Here is an 18,652-nt window from a genome sequence, read left to right as displayed (position 1 = left end):
AAGTAATAATCATATTTATGAGGGGTGTGAAATTTGATTTGTGTCTTTGTTTTTGTTTTATAAAGTTATAATTCTGTAAGCAGAAAATAATAAAGCTTACAAATTAAGAGAAATGAAAATCAAAAGAAAAATTTGAACTCATGTTTCAAGTCAAATAAATATATTAATATGAATTTTGAGAAATTATAAAAACATATCAGTAAGTTATGGAATGCATCATGTGTGATAAATTATTAAAGGAGTCCTGAATATTGTAACGCAAGTACAATTATTCAGTTTATAATAGAAATGCTATTATTAATTATGTGTGAAGTACTATAATGTGTAACTTAAATAAGCAAGGAATTATTAGAAATCACAATACTATTTTACTAAATGAGGTTCTATGTGTGGAGCACATAGAACTGTAGAAACAGATCAGATAACAGTCATGTAAAACATTAATTTTAATAGACCTCGTAATCAAACTGTATGTACTTAATGTAAGAGGAATTTATATTGCTAAAAATAAGTGACATTTAGATTATTATTTTGTTATTTTTATTAATAGATAGCCTGTAGAAAATATTCAAATTTTTATATGATGAAAATGATAATCAATTATAACTGAAATAAATATTTTTATATTATTTGATTACATGGTATATACTGTCTTATCAAACGATACTTATAGGTTCTGAAAGAAACCATGTGAAATTTCTATCCACAGGTTTATATCCAGTGTGTCTTACAAATTTTATAGGTCCAGGATAATATTCAAACTGAATTTAAAAGATAGGCATTGCTTATATGTGCTTAGGGCCTTTTCTTCTCAGGTGATGACACCTTCTAGGGATGAATGTTGAGAAGAGTTGAAAAGAATTGCTTATCTTTGAATATGTCGGGGGTAAGGGGAGGCCATTTTCATTATTGGGCACGTTTGCTTTGATCCCATAGATGCATTCTAAAGAGTATATATTATTAAAATGGACAGGAATGCAAGAGGTGAGTTCATTACCATTGTCCCATTTTATGTTGTTTCTGAACTCAGGATGCGCTAACATAGGCCCCAATGTCAGGTTCCCTTGCACTTTTATTTGATTATGTAGATTCAGGCAGGAGAAGAGCCTTTATTAATCAATAAAGGAGGCCTTCTCAAAGCGATTGAAATTGTGAATTATTTTGGCACCCAGGAGAGTTTACATCCTGACATAGTGCACCATGTAGATAAGCCATGGAAAAACGTTTATTTTAAGATTTCAGTTTTAAGATTTCAGTTTTTATCTTATCTTAAGATTTTGGTTTTCAAAAGAGAAAATTGAATGGATAATCTGCATAATGCAGTATGCAGGTCTGTACACAGGTGGATCTGTTTAAGAGTAAATATGGAATCGCATGATCCAAGAATGCATTCCCTTTGTCTGCATAACTCTTGGAGCACCTTTTGCATTCTTCCATTTAGGTCTATCACAGTTAGAAGTCCACTGGTTGAAGCTTGGTAGTAAGGCAAAAATCTTCTATTTTCTTTACTTGGCTCTGAGCCATCCCTCCCCCTTAACACTGTGATTTTTGGTGTGGCATTTATGTGGGGAAAAATATGTGCCTTTTCTCAAACTTAACCCTACTCCTTCTAGAGACTTTTCCATCTTAAGGGGTTGTGACTGAGAATTGTGTGGCATGTGGCATGCACGTTCTCCCAGGCTGACAGCTATTGCTTTAATCACCTAACTTTTTTCGGGGTTTTATGTGTAAAGTTAAAAGTCATCTTCATTTTATAAAATGTTTGATATTTTCTAAACTTACAAAAAAGTTTGTGAGCTTTCCACAGAGTTTTGCCTTTGGGATTGAAGCTCCTGAGTCTGCCCATCTGACTTTTTGGACTCAACCTCCAACCATTTTTGCCTCAAGTCTTATAGGTCCTTTGGTTATTCCATTCTCTTACACTCATTAGTCCTAACCACCTAACACATCTGCAGATGTGTTAGCAATGCAGATTCTCGGCTCACATCTCAGACTCTCTGAAGCAGAAGCTGTGGAAGAGATGGCCCAGCAATCTGTTTTAGCAGGCAGTCCAAGTGGTTCTGACGCACTGCAGTCTGTGTTGCTCACCTCCTTTCTCACCTGCTGACTCTAGTTATCTTACTAAACAATGCCTTCCCAGTAGAGTTGCCCTCTCTTCCTTGTGCCATCTCTTTTTATAGCATTTACATCACTTGCATCTGTCTATCTTTGAAGGCAGAGGCCACACCATAAATTACTTTTTCATCTGCATACAGCACCTATCTCAGTGATAAGTTAATAGGTGGTGGTGAATAAATGAATGTATGCATGAATGAAGGAAGAGAGCATCTTAGGGGGAGTGAGGATCAATAAGGTCAGCTGCTATGGAGAGATCATGGAGAATAATGAAGGAAAAAAGCTATTGGATTTCACAGTAAGGCAGGTGTTGGTGACCTTTGAAATGCTTGCCTCAGCAGAGTGATGGGCAAGAAGCCCAGATTTCAGGGAGTTAGGGACTCCCAGCATGATGAAAACTTGCAAGTTTCTTACTGTTTATCTGTACATGTCGTGCAAACAGAATTTACCTGTGGTGAAATTGTTAAGTGACCTTTGACCAGTTACCTAGCCCCATTGAGCCTGTGATCTTGGAATAGGTTATAATTGTAATACGTTGTGTTTTAATTAAGAGATTAAACTTATGAACTCCTAGAATGATACCTGTCATATAGTTGATGCTTAAATAGTAATTTCCTTTAGCCTCCCTCACCATTATTTTTCTTTACTAATGCAGTTGAAAACATCACCCTTTGTCAATATTTTATAAGATATGAATTTTTAGGATACTCCTCATTCCAGGCATTGCAGAAATTATGAATTGCATTTGGCCTGAAACTAATGCACCTTTAGTTGAACCACTGACAGCATGACAATTACATGTTATCCAGCTGGAGAATGGTAGCTGTAGGAAATGCTATTTCAAGGAAAGAGAGAGGGATTATGTTTTTTATGTAACTGAATATTCTAGTGATAGTATCAACCTAAGACACTGTCATATCTTCTGGATCAAACAATATTGTTTAATATTATGAGTAGTTGATCTTTTTTTAGATCATTTTGCCGCCTAGTTGATTCACATTCTCAATGTGTATTTGTTAGCTAAAAGTTTAAGAGAAAAAAGAAGAAATTCTCAGCATTTCTGACTAAAATCCTGGATTCAGTCTCACTTTCTAGACTTTGGTCACTTGCCTATTCTTGAACCATTCTTGATTCCAGGAGGCAGGGATATACTTGTTTTCCAGGACTGGCTAAGTATTACTCAGTTCTATGAAATATTGATTCTAAGGGTGAGGGGAGAAATTCCCTAAGGAGAATTCTAGTTTCTATCCCCAGATTGAAGGGGAATGAACACAGAGCATGCAGAGCAATTGATATTTGTCGTACTGTATAGAAAAGTGCTTTTCATGTTTCCAGGGTCTGCCCTAGTGAGATACTTAAGCAAGTTGAAGAGGGGAGTAACAAATAATTGGAAGTTCTTTAATCCATGCTCACTCTAACTTTACTGAGAGAAACTCAATTTTATATATATTTTTTGTACCCAACTTCTGGTTGAGATTTCATTTGGACATGGAATCATGGTAACACTTTGGGTATAAAAAATTTTTAGCAAATGTTTAAACCTATAAATATTAAAATAGGTGACATCTTTCCCCACTCCATCCTGAGGAAAAAGTTATTGCCCTGATTCTTTCTCACCTCTTTGACCTAACTCATGTTCCTGACACTACAAGATTCAGAACCAAATGCTCCACAGATATATGATGGTCATGAAATTACTCCAAAGCCCAGTTCAGTTTGTGGATATCATGACACTTAAATGTCATTGCTTAGCCTTTGTGCCTTCAAGGATACCTTCCCAAATATTGTCACAATCATGCTGAAAATTACAGCTGGTATCTCCAAGTTAAGCAGTTTATTGTTCACATCCTCACCTATGATTCATCTTCTAGACAGTCGCTGCCTGAACTAGAGTGTGTGTATTTTTACCAGGGATTGAACCCCAGGATAATCTACCACTGAGCTTCATTTTCAGCCCTTTTTATCTTTCATTTTGAGAAAGTTGCCAAACTTGGAATCCTCCTGCCTTAGCCTCCAGAGTAGCTAGAAGTTTCTGGGGTTATAGGGGTGCACCACTGTACCCTTTAGCTTTTTCATTATCTACTCTTAGGACTTTTTCATTATTACTGGCCCCACATTTCCATCTCTATATCAGGGCCTAAACAGGCTGCCCAGGTAGCCTGTTTCTGTGAATAAAGTTTTATTGGAACACTTACCTATGTATGGCTGCTTTCCTGCTGTAACATAAGAGGTGAGTAGTTGAAAAAGAGAATGTGTGGCCCACAGGCCTAAAATATTTACTATGTATTGGGCATTTATAGAATAAGTTGTTGGCCCCTGCTGTATATTTATGAATATATATCTGTATCCCTTCTTTCTGACATAGCATATAACCATGAAGAAGAATTGGGTAATATCTCACTGGAGTTCCAAAAACTGTTTTGGTGGAAATATTTTTGCCTTACCTATTTTACCTGTGCTTTTACATTTGACTAAACTCTTTTCTGTACCCTCTGTGATTTAGTTCTCTTCATCTTTTCAAATCACCAGACTCTTGCGGGGATTTGGGAAAGGGAGGTGACAGTTTTCTTTGCAGCACTGGAACATAGTTTTCCCTTCTCCTGTGTACACTTAATGCAGACACAGAGTACCAAACACACTCTTAAAAACCAGGATGTGCTGTCTTTTCCCCCCTGAGGAATCCTCTCAGTTTCATAGTTGTTGTGGCCATAGCAGTGTATTTTACAAAGAAGTATTTGGTGAGGTTCAGGAGGGTGGTGAAAGGGGGGAGGAGCAGAATTCCCCTAATCCATCACTCGATTCTGTAAGCAGATCAGCCACTCATCAGAAGGCTGCATGGTTAAGCTGTACTTGAAGAAGAACAAGGATAATAATACCCCTTTCCTGCTGTTTTTGCAGCCTAAATGCCCTGTGGAGTGAGAGAAGACTTCAATCTCTAGGCTTGTGAATCCCTTATCTTTCCCAAACGTTAAATTAATTTTTAAAGCTATTTATTCAAAGTTGACTTAACCACTAGAATAGGAAAGATCAGACAAATCAGCTGCAAGAAATGAAGTATGAGGAAACCCGAACTCTTTGACAAAGTATTCCTGGGAGTAAATGTGTTGAATGAAGCCAGCGGGTAAATGATAAGGGCCTTTACACTGTGGATGTAAGAAAGCAATTTATCAAGAGTACATGAACTCTCCAGTGACCACAAGTCAGGAGGAAACGAGAGTGGAGGAGGAGTTCTGAAAAAATACATTAGAAATACTAAAAAAAAAAAAAAAAAAAAAAAAAAAAACCTGTGTGCGTGTACTTTTGAATTCTTCCATTATTATGTGCTAATACTGGTATGTTAAAATAGGGGTTGCTCAGATTGTACACATACTGTTGCTCATACTGTTACAGGGTGAGGTTTTAGGAGAAGCACTAGAGAGAGGCCACGCTATAGCTTAGAATTTGAAGGGCACTGAGGTCCTCTCAGGTATAGTTGTGATGTGGGCCACCATGTTCTTCAGTATCCATTTGCCTGACTCCAGAGGTTAGATGGCCATCTTTCAGATACACATTTTTCTCTCTTTTAATCTCTTAAAGAATATATGTGTGGGCTGGGGTTGTGGCTCAGTGGTAGAGCTCTTGCCTAGCATGTGTGAGGCACTGGGTTTGATTCTCAGCACCACACACAAATATATGAGTAAAATAAAAGTCCATCAATGTTTAAAAACATTTTTAAAAAGAATATATGTGTATAATTCTGACAGTTAATGGCAGCACCTTTTGTGTTCTGTTAAGAAGTTCTAGGTGGCTCTCACTCATCATCTCACTAGTCTTGGCAGCATCTCTTTAAGTCCCGTAGCTGATATGGTATAATCTTAGTCATTCACCCTGGAGAAACTGAGGCAAAATGAATCGTATTTATAAGGAGTAGGGTTTCCTGTAACTCAGATATGGGTTAGATCAGAATTTACGACCTTAACTTAATAAGGCTTTTTTTTTCCTCCCAAGGGAGAAATGTCATTTCTTAGATATTAGAAGAGGAAAGCCCCATTGTTGAACTATTAGTTTCATTGAAATACTTATTTGAAGAATGATCATCCTCAGTTTTCTCTTTTGAGAATTATTAATGCAGTTAGCTGGATTTCCCAGATTTTTATTTTTACTCATTTGTTTTCATTATCATCTGACAGTCTTGTCACAATTGTTAAGAAAGTGACTAAATTATGACTTGGATATTTTCCATAAATAACTCCCAGAGATTATGCCAGTGAAGAAAAAACTATCTAACAGGGGAATAAGAGAGAAATTGGGAAAACTAAGTTTTCAGGTCATCTCCCTTAGCTAGGTTGAGTTAAATTTCTAGCCTTCCATATAGGTGTTAACTTTCCTTTATTCCTACGAATACACTCATCCTCCCCTTTAAACCATTTAGGTGAATCTCATTTAAAAAAAAAATGGTATTAGTTAGTCTCCTCTTACTGCAGCATGAGTTAGGAATTATTTTCCTTTTTTCTGAAGGAATAGTAGACACAACAGAAACCTGAGTTGAGCTGTGATTTAGCTGGCAAATTAATTACTCAGGTTTATAGAGCCAGCCCCGGTCATTTCAAAACATTCTTAGTGACTGTCTTTCTGAAAGTTGAATGTGTTTGCTGTTTACTGTTGTCTGCAATGTATGAACACCAAATCCAAAAAAGAAAGACAGCAAAATCGAGGCGGAGAGGAAATATCACTTAAACATCCATGGTTGTGATTGTCTATAGAAACGGAGCCCTGATGACATTCAGTTGTGTATCTAACTCCTCTGTCCTTTTCATCTCTTTATTCCCACCCCTCACTCTGGAACATTGGTGGGACGACTGCAGCCTTGGATAAGCTCAGCACGCAGCACCTGTACCACCCCACCCAAGTGGAGATTGTGCAGTCCAACGTGGTGTTTGACATCAGCAGCCTGATGCTCTACGGGACGCAGGCAGTGCCTGTGCGGCTAAAGATTCTGCTGGACCGGCTCTTCAGTGTCCTGAAGCAAGAGGAAGTGCTGCACATACTGCACGGCCTGGGCTGGACTCTGAGGGACTACGTCCGGGGATACATCCTTCAGGTAGGGGAGGGCCTGAATACCGGTGTCTGGACCAGCTCTTGGAGGGTTGTGTAAGAGCCCTGGGCCCACTTGGTCTCCTTCCTCTTCCTCACAAACCTAGGTACAAACACCCTCCTCTGGTCAGCAGACCGTTCAGGACATTGGAAGGAAGATGGCAGTCCAGAAGGCACCACTACACCTCAGTGGTGTGTATTAGAAAGGGGAAAAGGGGTCTGTTGACTAGTGTTCCTTTGTATCTTTTGAATTCAACCCTTTCTGCCTATAAAGTGGACTTTCTTGTTTCTGGCATAATTCTTATAAGAGCCCTTAGTAATAGGATGGGATCTTTGAGGTGGATGGTGGGCATATAAAAATCCAGGATTATACTCACATCTGAGTTTAGTAAGGGTTTTCCTCACACTCAGGTGGCTTGGTGTTTTTATTGATTGTCACGTACCCTCACTATTTATTGTTTCTGTATCCAAATCAAAGGAGGAACTGTGACCTATGTGAACTCCCTGCTTTGTGTAACTAGACAACCCTCACATCATAGCCGTCTAAGTTTCACATTCTAAAACGTGGTCATAGACTTGGTCTTTACAGTACCTGTTCTTCTTCCAGCCAGGAGCCTCTGCTTTGTGTCACTGAGACCTTTGATCTGGTCAGGGCCTTCAGGCTTACCTGGGAGGCCCATAGCCTCCACCTTTCATCCCTTCCAGGACCCCCTCTCCATCTTTCTTCATCTTTTGTTTTTTTCAGTATGTCATGGGTCATTTTGCAATGTATACTTTGCCTCTGAAATGTTTTATGGCCCTCTGCCTTCCTACAATCCTTGAGGGGTAAATGTTGAGAACAGCATGTTGGGACACCCTGGATCCAAAAGTACAACCCTGGATGATGAAGAAGCACCATCCCCTGTTGAAGGAGATCTGAATTTGAGAAGGTAGAATCTGAAGTGGTTTTTGTAATTTCCTTTGGAGATATTACCAGTAGGATTGGTATCACATACACAAAAATTGTTTTTGACTGTGCAAGGATTGTGTAGTGCCAGAGGTAATTCACGATGTTTATGACCTGAACCACCCCGTGTTACATGTAAGGCCCTGGCTGCCAGCTTGGGTGGGGAGCTCAAGACTTCTCCTTGATTTAACCTGTCATCGGAACACACCAATTCCTGTCATTTCTCCCGTGTGCCACCTCTGGGTTTTAGCCAGGACAGGAGAGCAGAAGAGGGTTGGTGAAGAGAAGTGGAGAAAGAGAAAGTGACATAACCTGTCAGCTCTCTGAATAAAGTCATATCTTTGTTTAGTGGGCACCTCAACTTGAAAAGCATAGAAACTTTGACCCTCAGAAAGTCTGATGAGTTGAGGGTGATAATAATAATTATTACATTTTACATTTTCAGTTTATAGTACACATTCACACCATTATTTCATTTGCCCCAGGATGGGGGGCATTATGAGTAGATAAGTCCTGGGTAGAGAGGGAGATGAAGGGGTATGAGGTCCAGGAGGAAGGGGCCAAGAAAAATAAGGCATAGACCAATTTCATTCACAATCCCTACTTATACTGGCTCTGAAACCTGTACAGTGCCACATCCTTCTACAGTCATTTCTACAACGTGATTGCTAATGTCTGAAAGAATTTTATCATGCAAGAAGGAAGAAATGTCTTAGGGATGTTTAAATGCAGTCTGTCTTTCCTTTATTCAAAACCTGTAAGTATTTTTGCTCCAATTGGGTACCATGTTCACTGTCTCCACTCTGATGCCTGCTTGTATCATCAGTGCTGTGTGTCAGTTCCACACCTTTTGCCTAAGATAGCGGGAGCATATGCATTGTGTCATTCTATTCGAACAGTTAGATCCGTGCATGGCTCTGCAAATTTACTGTAAAAAACAACCCTGTAGCACCTTGCTATAGCATTTTGACAGCCATATAGAGCCTGCTGGTTTTTCTATGGTAGGGTACTACTGTCCTGCCTTGACTAGAGGTTTTGTTTTTTTCTTTAAATAATTACTTAGGTATTAATTTTATCTCAACATATCTTTAAGTCAAGTGTAGAAAATGTACTTTAAAATGTACTCTGTATTTCTATTTGGAATGAAGGCCCAAAATTTCAAGATAAAAAATTGCAAATGAAATTAAGTGTGAAAGAAATATTCAGCAAAAACAACAAACATGTATAAAGTCTTTCATTTGGGAGTAAAATATTATATATAAAGAACACTGTCATTTATTGTGATGCTTAAATTATAATTAATACAAATTTTTACAAATCTCAAATTTAATATAAATAGTTCTTCAGTTAGAGTCTACAATTGACATTTTCAGAAAATCAGATTTTTTTTTATTAGAGGAACTCCAAGTTAGTTTCTGTCTTGTTTTATTGATAGAATTGATGAAATATAGATTTTATTTAAATGATGCTTTTTGTCATTCTACATTTATAATATGCTTGTTTCTTGTGGAAATGGTGCTTGGGTTAGAAAAAAAGTAAAAGGTTGTAGGACATAAAACCATTTTCAATCATTTAGTGAGAAAACACTCATTTTCAAAAAGAAAAAAGAGTTAGACTATAAAAATAAATAAACCCCTTTCTTCTAAAGCTGTTACTTGATTATTAGCCAATCTTTAAAAATTATACGTGCTAATGATAAGGTATGCACAAATGACTTTGAATATAATTATATATGGCATTTTTGTGCAGGTAGACTATAAAATGTGCATCTGAAGGCCGTGAAACCCTATAATGCACTATTAGTGTACAAGTCATTTTATCTGGCTAAAACTCAATTGTCTTGTAGCCCTCAAGGCATCAATTTTAACATTATTGCTCTCAACAACAGTATATTGAATATTATGTCAGTTAAAGGAGAATAATTATCAAGGCAAGTTAGGGTGGCTGTTAGTCTTACCACATATTGACTTGGTTAGCAGTTGGCTATAGATTGTGTTACTGGGCAAATGAAGATGTACGGTAAGTTGAACTGGTCAAGCCAGGATATTAATTTAACTCTCTCTGGGCCCAAACCCTACATCCCTTATGTATATACAGTTACTCTGGCCTTCAGAAATAGTTTTGAATGTGGAAAAATAGCAGATGCATAATCTGATTCTGAGTTTTTGGCCATGGAAGAAAATGAGAATTAGGCCATTCTCAAAACCATTTGAAAGCTATCATTTTTGTTTTTGAAGAGGTTCTTAAAAGAAAATGGAAGATGACAGAGATTCATTGAAAAGACTGGCGTATTTGTTAAGGATCCGTTTTTTTTTTTTTTTTTTTTAATGTCATGTTTTTGGTATATTTTTGAGTTAGAGGTGGACATAATACCTTTATTTTACTTTTGTGTGGCACTGAGGATTGAACCCAGTGCCTCACATGTGCTAGGCAAGTGGGCTGTACCACAGAGCCACAACCCCAGCCCCTAGGATCCTGTTTTTGTTTTTTGTCTTTAATTAAAAACTGCCTTTCACTTATATGATTGTCTAAGTAATTTGTAAGTTAACCAGTTGGATGTATAATGCAGAAGATGAGTTACAATTATTTAAGAATCTAGGAAATATCTTAAAGGTAAAAAAAAAATCCAGTATTTTCCTGTGCATTTATCTAAGTATTCATTCAGAAACCATAGAAGAAATCAGGTAAATTATGGGAATTTTCCCAGAACAAAAGAAAAATGGGAATATATAATTAGATGCTAAAATCTAATTATAAGGGAGTGTATGATGCTTTTCTGCTACTAAATAATAATTCTTACTTCAGGTCAGACTCTCATGGTACATTTATTGATGACCAGTGAAAGCAGTGTCCTGCAATTTGCACTTCTCCCCATTTCCCCTATCTTTGAAATAAGAATGTAGGTGATTATCATTGTTGAATTTAGTCATTTTAAAAATCAGATTTTCACATCGTCTCCTTTCAATTTGAACACACAACTGACTTGCCTGTCTGTGGAAGTCTGATGTGAGTGTGTCCTGGCAGAATTCACAGAACCCGTTCAGGTATTCTGAAAACCAAGCTCATGAGAAGTGCAGCTCCTGAACACTCATAGCATTTCCTCAACTTTGGAGTGTTTGTAAAGTTTCTTGTGCTTGGTATACCCTATTTCTCTGTATGGGTAATTTCTTGTTTAAGTGTCAGCCAAAGTCCCACTTCCTTACAGAGGACCAGCTGAACCAATGGAAATCTTTTCTGGTGTAGCTCTATCTGAGGACACTTTTCTTTAAGCTCCTATCAAAATCAGTAAAGTCAAATTTTAAATGTTGCTCCTATCTTTTCCTCCAGGGAATTCCACAAACACAGGGCACTTGATGAATATGTGGCTAAATGAATGGGTGAAGAACCCCGTTTAACTTGGTATGACCTGATATTTCACCATGACTCATGGAAGACCCAACAACCTCAGTTGGTCCAAGGGTCCTTGGACTTTCTTGAGCCTTCTCTGGGACTGATGGTGGTGGGGCTATTGAGAGCAGTAAGAAGCCAAGGTTCCCATGCCTCCTAGCTAGCACTCGGTATAGAATAAGTGATTTGTGGTATCAGTGGTAGAAAACATCAATATTAAGCAAACAGTTATATTTAAACAGCCTTTGTGGAGCAAGTTCACATAAGTTTGTTCTTTGAATACCCTTATACTCTGCTTTCATTTGTTGCCAAAGAATTAACATTTGGTATAGTTGAGGCCCAAAGTGTCAGGTGACTTTCCCATGATCATAGAGATCACTGACTGGCACAGTTGATGTACTGTAAACTTCCTGAAACTAAGAACCATTTTTTTTAAAAAAATATTTTTTAGTTATACATGGACACAGTATCTTTATTTTACTTATTTTTATGTGGTGCTGAGTATTGAACCCAGTGCCTCACATGTGCAAGGCATGCACTCTGCCACTGAGTCACAACCCCAGCCCGCCCCCTGCCTCCCCCCGCCTCCCCCCCCCTCGTGCCTTTTGTGGCAGTAGTGGGGATTGGACACAGGGGCACTGTACCACTGAGTTACATCTCAATCCCCTTTTATTTTATTTTTAAAAATTTTAAGAAACAGTCTCACTAAGTTGCTGAGGTTGGCCTTGCACTTTAGATCCTCCTGACTCAGCCTCCTGAGTTGCTGGGATTATAGCATGTGCTACCATGGCTGGAAAAACCTCATAGTTCTTGTTCACTGCTGCAATGTGATTTCTGGCACTGGCTTGGCTTATAATAGCATATTTTAAATATTAGGCAAATGAAATTTTGAAATCTGACTTGAATTTACGTCTCTGACTCTAGGGACAGTGTTTGATCTTTCTTTCTTTCTCTCTTTTTTTTTAAAGATTACATTTTCAAAAGATATCTTGGTAATCTGTGAGAGTCTTGTAGATTCTGAGGTCATGGTTTGAGAAAGAGGGAAGGCCTGAGATCCTGAATTAATGATTACCTTAACATCTTTTTTACTCAGTGACCTTAGGTGAAATTTGGTTACCATGTTCCTTCTCTTGCTGTCTCCTGATACTCTGTTTTGTTTCAGGTTATCTTAGCTCTTATTCTCTTATCTATGTGGCTACAACATTCCCCAGATCTTGTATTTATCATTAATGTTGCATTGTAAATTCTAATCTTTGGCTTCCCTCTCCATGAATATGTGTCTTTTGCAGATGAGTATAAAAACAAGTTTTTGTACCTAACAAGATTTCAACTATACTGTGTGCAGGGGGTAGAAGAGTGGTTAAATAGCTATTTTCAGGCTATAAAAGCTATCAAGGTTGGATGGCAGAAGGGCACTGGATATTGAATAAGAAGATTGGGTTAGCTCTGGGTGTGTATCCAGCAGTAGAGTTCATGCTTAGCATGAGGCCATCGGTTTAATCCCCAGCACCAAAAAGAACAAGAAGAGGTTGGATTAAAGTCCCAGTTCTGCCACTGATTGTTGAGGTATGGACAGCTTTTCCATTCTCAGCCAACTTTTTCATCTTTAAAAATGGTATAACTTTTTCGGCCTCTCTTGCCTTGTGTGCCTAAAAACGATGAAATAATGCAGATGAAAAGTGTGCTGTGAACTCAGTAAATCGGTATTTTTCACTGTATTTATGTGTAAGGTTAAATCTTGACTAGTGATAGCAGGGAAATATCAGAAGCTAAATGTGTATCTCTGCAGATGTCAAGTGCTTAGAAAAAGATAATAAATACATCTTAGGCATTAGTAGCTAATATCAAGAAGAACATACGTTTCATTCCATAAACCCTGACGTACTAGTGGCCTAGCACAATAGGAGTTTGTTTCTCTCTTAACAAGACTAGTCAACATTTTTCCTTCCAGAGGTAATTTGAATAGACGTGATTTAGAGCCACATTTTATGGCTTTTCCCTTCTCTGAGGTCTCAGGTTCCCATCGTCGTAGCACCAGAAGGTTCTGTGTGGGGCACTTTCATGGCCCAGGCCTCACAGTGGTGAGAGGCATGTTTCCCTACTGGTCACTGATCAAAGCTTCAATCTCAGTGGGGCCACGTGACTGACCAAGCTAGAACACGTCTGCTGGGCAGTCACTCTCAGCTTCACCTTTGCACTGTGGAAGATGAGCATGGGTCTGTGCTCACTCAGTGTGGTGGCCTGGCCATAATTATACCGTCTCTGTAGTCGGATCAGGAGAACTTAATGCAGCAGAGTCATGTGGGAAGGCAGGTTCGTGGGTTTGAGTCCTGGCTCCAGTTCTTACCAGATGTGTGAAATCAGGCCATGTCTGTATTTACTTCAATTCCCTCCCCTGTAAAACAGGGATAATAACAGTACTTCATAGCTTTGTTGTGAAGATAAAATAAGGTGATGCATATAAAGTGTTGAGCAGTGCTATTTGCTATGTCTCCAGCCAGTGTTTACTGTTAATATGATGATGCAAAGGTGATGATAAACCATTACAGACTACTGCCAACCTTTTGTTGGTCATTTTAGAACTCTGTTTATAAAGTAGCCTTAAATCCTGGATTTCCATATTTCTCTTTACCTCTTAGAATAGAATGCCTTTCCAACTAGTCAGGCAAAAGTGAAGCTGCTATTTGATCGTGAACAAATCACACATACATGCAAACCTGTATACACGTTTGTACCTACAAACATGTTTGAAAACATTTGAGAGGCAAGAAATTGTAGTGACAGAGACACTGGGTTTTGGAAATGGACAAACTTGGGTATAAATCTTTGTTTTACCTTTTTTGATAGCTCTGTTACCTAAGAGAGACAACATATTTGAACATGTTTCTTCGTGTATAAAAATCACATGAAATTATATTTCTGAAGTATTTAGTGCATTTCCAGCTCATAGCACTCTTTATTAGTACTGGTGAGTGCTTGCCTTTGCCTGTGTGCATTTTTACATAATGACTTATTATTCTACATATGATATTATTTTTATCACCTTTGTAGTTCTCTGTTTCACTGTTCTTTCTAATCCCTGAGCACAGAATGAAATAGTATTTGATGAATTCATTGAGATGATTAGAGTAACTAGGCTTTCACTCCACTGCATACAATAAAATATATTTAAAAATATGTAAGGGCTGGATGTGTAGCTCAGTGGTAGAGCACCTACCTAGAATGCACAAGGCCCTGGGTTTGATTCCCAGTGATGAAAAATAAATCAATAAAATAGGCCACCTTTTTAAGATATTATCTGACCTCACAGATCTTTAGGAAATTTCTAAAGTAGAAAGAAGAAAGGATGAAGGACGGAGGCATAAATTCATTTAGGTGACCCTTGAATTGATGAATGAATATGTGTTGAGTACACCAAAGCAGGCTTATAGAAAGCCCACACTCTAATGAGCCAGACAAGAGTAAACAAATGCTGGGAAGTTTATGATGAAAAGCACAAGAGTTTAGAGATGGCCCAGAGCATTTGCCTAGAGGAGGGAGTATTCGGCACCCAAGGAAAGGTTAGATTGTTACTCCAAGGATGTACGAAACATGTCCACACATCCTGTCACTGCTTTGTGAATCTTTTCCTAGAGGGCAGGATCACATGTGTGAATGGTGAAGAGCCCTCTGTCTTTTGGCAGAGATAGATGGTTTATGGCAGTGTATCATATTCATAATGTCTGTTTTCCAGAGTACTTGGACCACTCTACAAACATTATTCTGGCAAGCCTCCTAACCTCCCTATTAGAGTGAGAGTTTCAGAGACTATTATCCCTAGTTTTAAAGTTACCATGGCTAAAGGCCTCAGGCAGACCCAAAGCTGGAAGTGGAATACAGGGATTTTGAATCCCTTGCCAAAGCTCTAGTTGAGAGGCAATGAAAATAAACACCTTAGATCCAAGGATATAGCTTGATGTTTTGTGCTCAGGGTTAGAATGAAAATATTCCTCCCTTTACCCTTGTGAAATAGAAATAGATAGCTTACCACATTCCAGAATGGAATGCAGTGACTGCTGGAGTAGGATTTGTGTGTATGGGGCACCGAGAAGGGGCTTTTGCTCTCCCCAGGAAGAGCAGAGGCAAGTCCACCTCTTGCTGGCCAATAGCCATTTGATAAGACCAGCTTAGCTTTCCTTGAAATGGATATCCTCTGGGCACCTGTTAAACCACATGATTTCCAGAGCAGCACTCTTGAATGTGTTTTGTTGAACTGGAAGTGGACAGCTTCTGAACTTGAGTTTAAACCTCAAGTCTACCACCAATTAGCTCTTTAGCCCTGCAAAAGTACACAGTGTCCAGGAGCCTCCTGTTCCTGATGGTACCTTCTTAGGGAAGTCTTCAGGATGAAGGGAAGCAATGTGTTAGACTCATAGTTGAGTGCCATAAATTAAATTCCTTAAGCGGATCAGTCTCCCAGTGCCTGCCCACATTTCCTTAGGTTTTCTAGAGCACCAGAAGCTTCGTGAAGTTTCTACTTCTGCAATTCATTTCTAATGTGTCTCCCAATTTGGCAGAAGGGGCAGGTGGAAGAAGAGAGGGGCTTGCCTAGTAACTGAAGTCTATTATGATGGTAGCAAAGAATCAATGAAAGGCTTTCTAGTGCCTACAATCTGTTTCTTTTGAATGGCCTACATTTCCAGTACTGGTATATGAAATGAAGGGCTCTGAAAAGTAGAAAATGAGATTAGGATCTGTGTGGGTTGTTGGAAGCTTTTGCTAAGTCCATACAGATGGGGACAAACATACATAAAGATACATTTGTTTGATTCATGTATGATAGCCACATACATAATGCCAATAGCAACTGGAAAATAGAACGTACGCCAATCCATTTGCTAGTAGAATCAGAGAGACCAGTGCCAAATTGAATTAGTCTGTGACGACCTGTTGAAAGAGAAGATTCTTAAGGAAGAAGAAGGATATTGTTACTCAGTAGAAAGGATGGAACAAGTATTTTTCCCTATAGGAAGAACGCTGTGTTGGAAAGAGGTGCGAACAAGTTTATAGGGGAAGTTGAACTTCAGCTCGTGGAGCGGCTTTGAAATGTGGTGTTGGTGGACGTGGTTAGTCCAGGCCCTGGCCTGTTGGTCTGAAGTTCTTTGTGAATCATCTGAGATTCCCATATCACCACTCCTTTCTAAGGGAAGGGACTAGAGATTCTGATGGTTCACAGACCTGGTGTTTATTGCTAATAACCCTCAGACTTAAAAAGGTAGGTAACTGACCAGTGACTTATCCAACAGGTATTCGACCATTGTAATCCTGTTGCTGTTTAGGAAGTATTCTCAGTTTTTGGGTGGTTACTGAGTGACCTGCTTAGTGCTTATGCACCCTCCCTTCATCCCTTACTCTCCTTTTCTCCCTTTCTTTCCCTCTGCTCAGGGACAATTGGGATTGGGGACTTGGAAAGTACATTGGACAGTGCTGAGCTTGCATTTGGCCAGTGGATTATCTGGCATGACCACAGTAATGTATAATGTTTAAGGACCCCAAACAAGACCACAAAATCCTGGTAGAGAGCATTTTCCATCCAGCACTTGTTCACTGTGCCATTCTTACCTAGAGCCCCCAGAAAAGCATTTTTCAGAGACTTTGAGAACCAAACGTTCTTTGTCTGAGGAAGCGCTTTACCCTGGTTTCCTTGTTCTCATGTAATTTTCTCTCTTTAACAAAGCCATAATGATAGTGTCAGAGGCAGCCTTCGAGTTAGTATGAGTAATGTGGTTACTGTATTTTCTATTTTTATTTTAATGTGCTTTTCCTGCTGTGGATTTTTGTTTTGTTTTGTTTTAAAAATAGTGTTGAGCAAATGTAGTAATTCAGAGACGGGTGCGTACTGTGTCCTCTGGAATATAGTTTTGAAGGAAGGCTATGTTCACAATTCCTTAGTAGGGTAAATAGGAAAAGGTTTGGGACACAGACCCCTGAAAACATTGGCTCATGGTTGTATTAGGCCAGACTTCAGAGAAAAAAAACAGAACAACCCATAGGCTTTTGCTCTATACTACCTGTTAACATATATTATCTGTTTATTTTATGATTTATTGAGAGGACACAAAATTAAAGCACCAGTTCCTTAAATTGCTTCATTCATTTGCCTCTTTTAAAAGTTTGCAGGCCTGTTTAGAAATTTTAAATGAACAACAACAAATACAATACGTTTGAATTCCTCTTGAAAGAGTAATTAAAAGCTACTTGTCTCTGTGCTGTCATCTCTGCCAGAATTAGAGTTCATGCCGAGTATGTTCCATTGAATCAGCCATCATTCCATCACCAGCCAGGATTGCTGTTCCACGTATTGACATGTGAGGGAATGTCTGTCTTGCAGTAGCTATGGGTTTGTGCCAGATTTTGAGATCCATAGGGGCAGTGCTGGGAGCTTTTCAATTCTAAATCAGGGTTCCTATTCATAATAGCTGAGCCAGGGAAGTCGGGTTGAATCCGTGGCCAAAACCACGGTGAAAGAAAAAAAAAACAACAACTTTTTTTTCTCCCCCTTACCCTTCTTGTAGTGCTTTATTGCTTTAAAATATGAGTGTCTCTGTCCATTGATCCTCTGGCGACTTTCCGCTGGATTCAAATTGTGGTCTCTTAGGTGAAAAGGTCAGTGTGTTATTCATTCAGCCGCACATCGATGGAGATTAAGTGAGAGCAGTACAAGACATTTGGATCCTGCCAGACCTAGGGCACCTGAAGGAAGTTTATTTCTTTCCTCACTGCCCTTAGTTCTGCCTGCTGCAGAGGAGGATGGCCCAGTCTTCTGGGAGAGGGGGAGGGCTCTGATTGGCTGTGTGCTAACTGTCTCAAATCCATGGCCACAGGGTGAGTAAGAACCCTTGAGAATCAAGCGTGTCATCTTTGTAGCATCACCTGATTTAGTGCTTTTCCTCAAGTCTGAGATGTCTCGGGGGGCCTTTTTCCCTTGCAGCACTGATCTTTCAATGAGGTGCTAGTGTCTGTCCTGAGCAATAACAAGGAAAAACCATGAAGTGTGAACAGCTCTTATTAGGGGGTAAATGTCATTAACGCCTTTGTAGCCTTCTCTGCAATCTGAATGCTCTTGTCAAGAGAGTGCCTCACTGAAGCCTC

The 18,652-nt window shown here is 38.9% G+C and overlaps 1 protein-coding gene across 1 annotated transcript in view; it reads left to right on the top strand.

Moving 5' to 3' along the window:
- Bnc2 (basonuclin zinc finger protein 2) overlaps window positions 1-18,652 on the top strand; it is a 402,451-nt gene that overhangs the window by 279,949 nt on the left and 103,850 nt on the right. Inside the window, exon 6 of the mRNA XM_077797863.1 lies at window positions 6,960-7,195. Coding sequence (XP_077653989.1) covers window positions 6,960-7,195 — 236 coding nt within the window. The remainder of the gene's footprint in view (window positions 1-6,959; window positions 7,196-18,652) is intronic.

This window comes from Urocitellus parryii, chromosome 4 (assembly GCF_045843805.1).
Source record: "Urocitellus parryii isolate mUroPar1 chromosome 4, mUroPar1.hap1, whole genome shotgun sequence".
Classification (NCBI taxonomy): domain Eukaryota; kingdom Metazoa; phylum Chordata; class Mammalia; order Rodentia; family Sciuridae; genus Urocitellus; species Urocitellus parryii.
The sequence above is the reverse complement of the archived record's forward strand: the minus strand, read 5'-3'. Positions and strand labels throughout refer to the sequence as shown.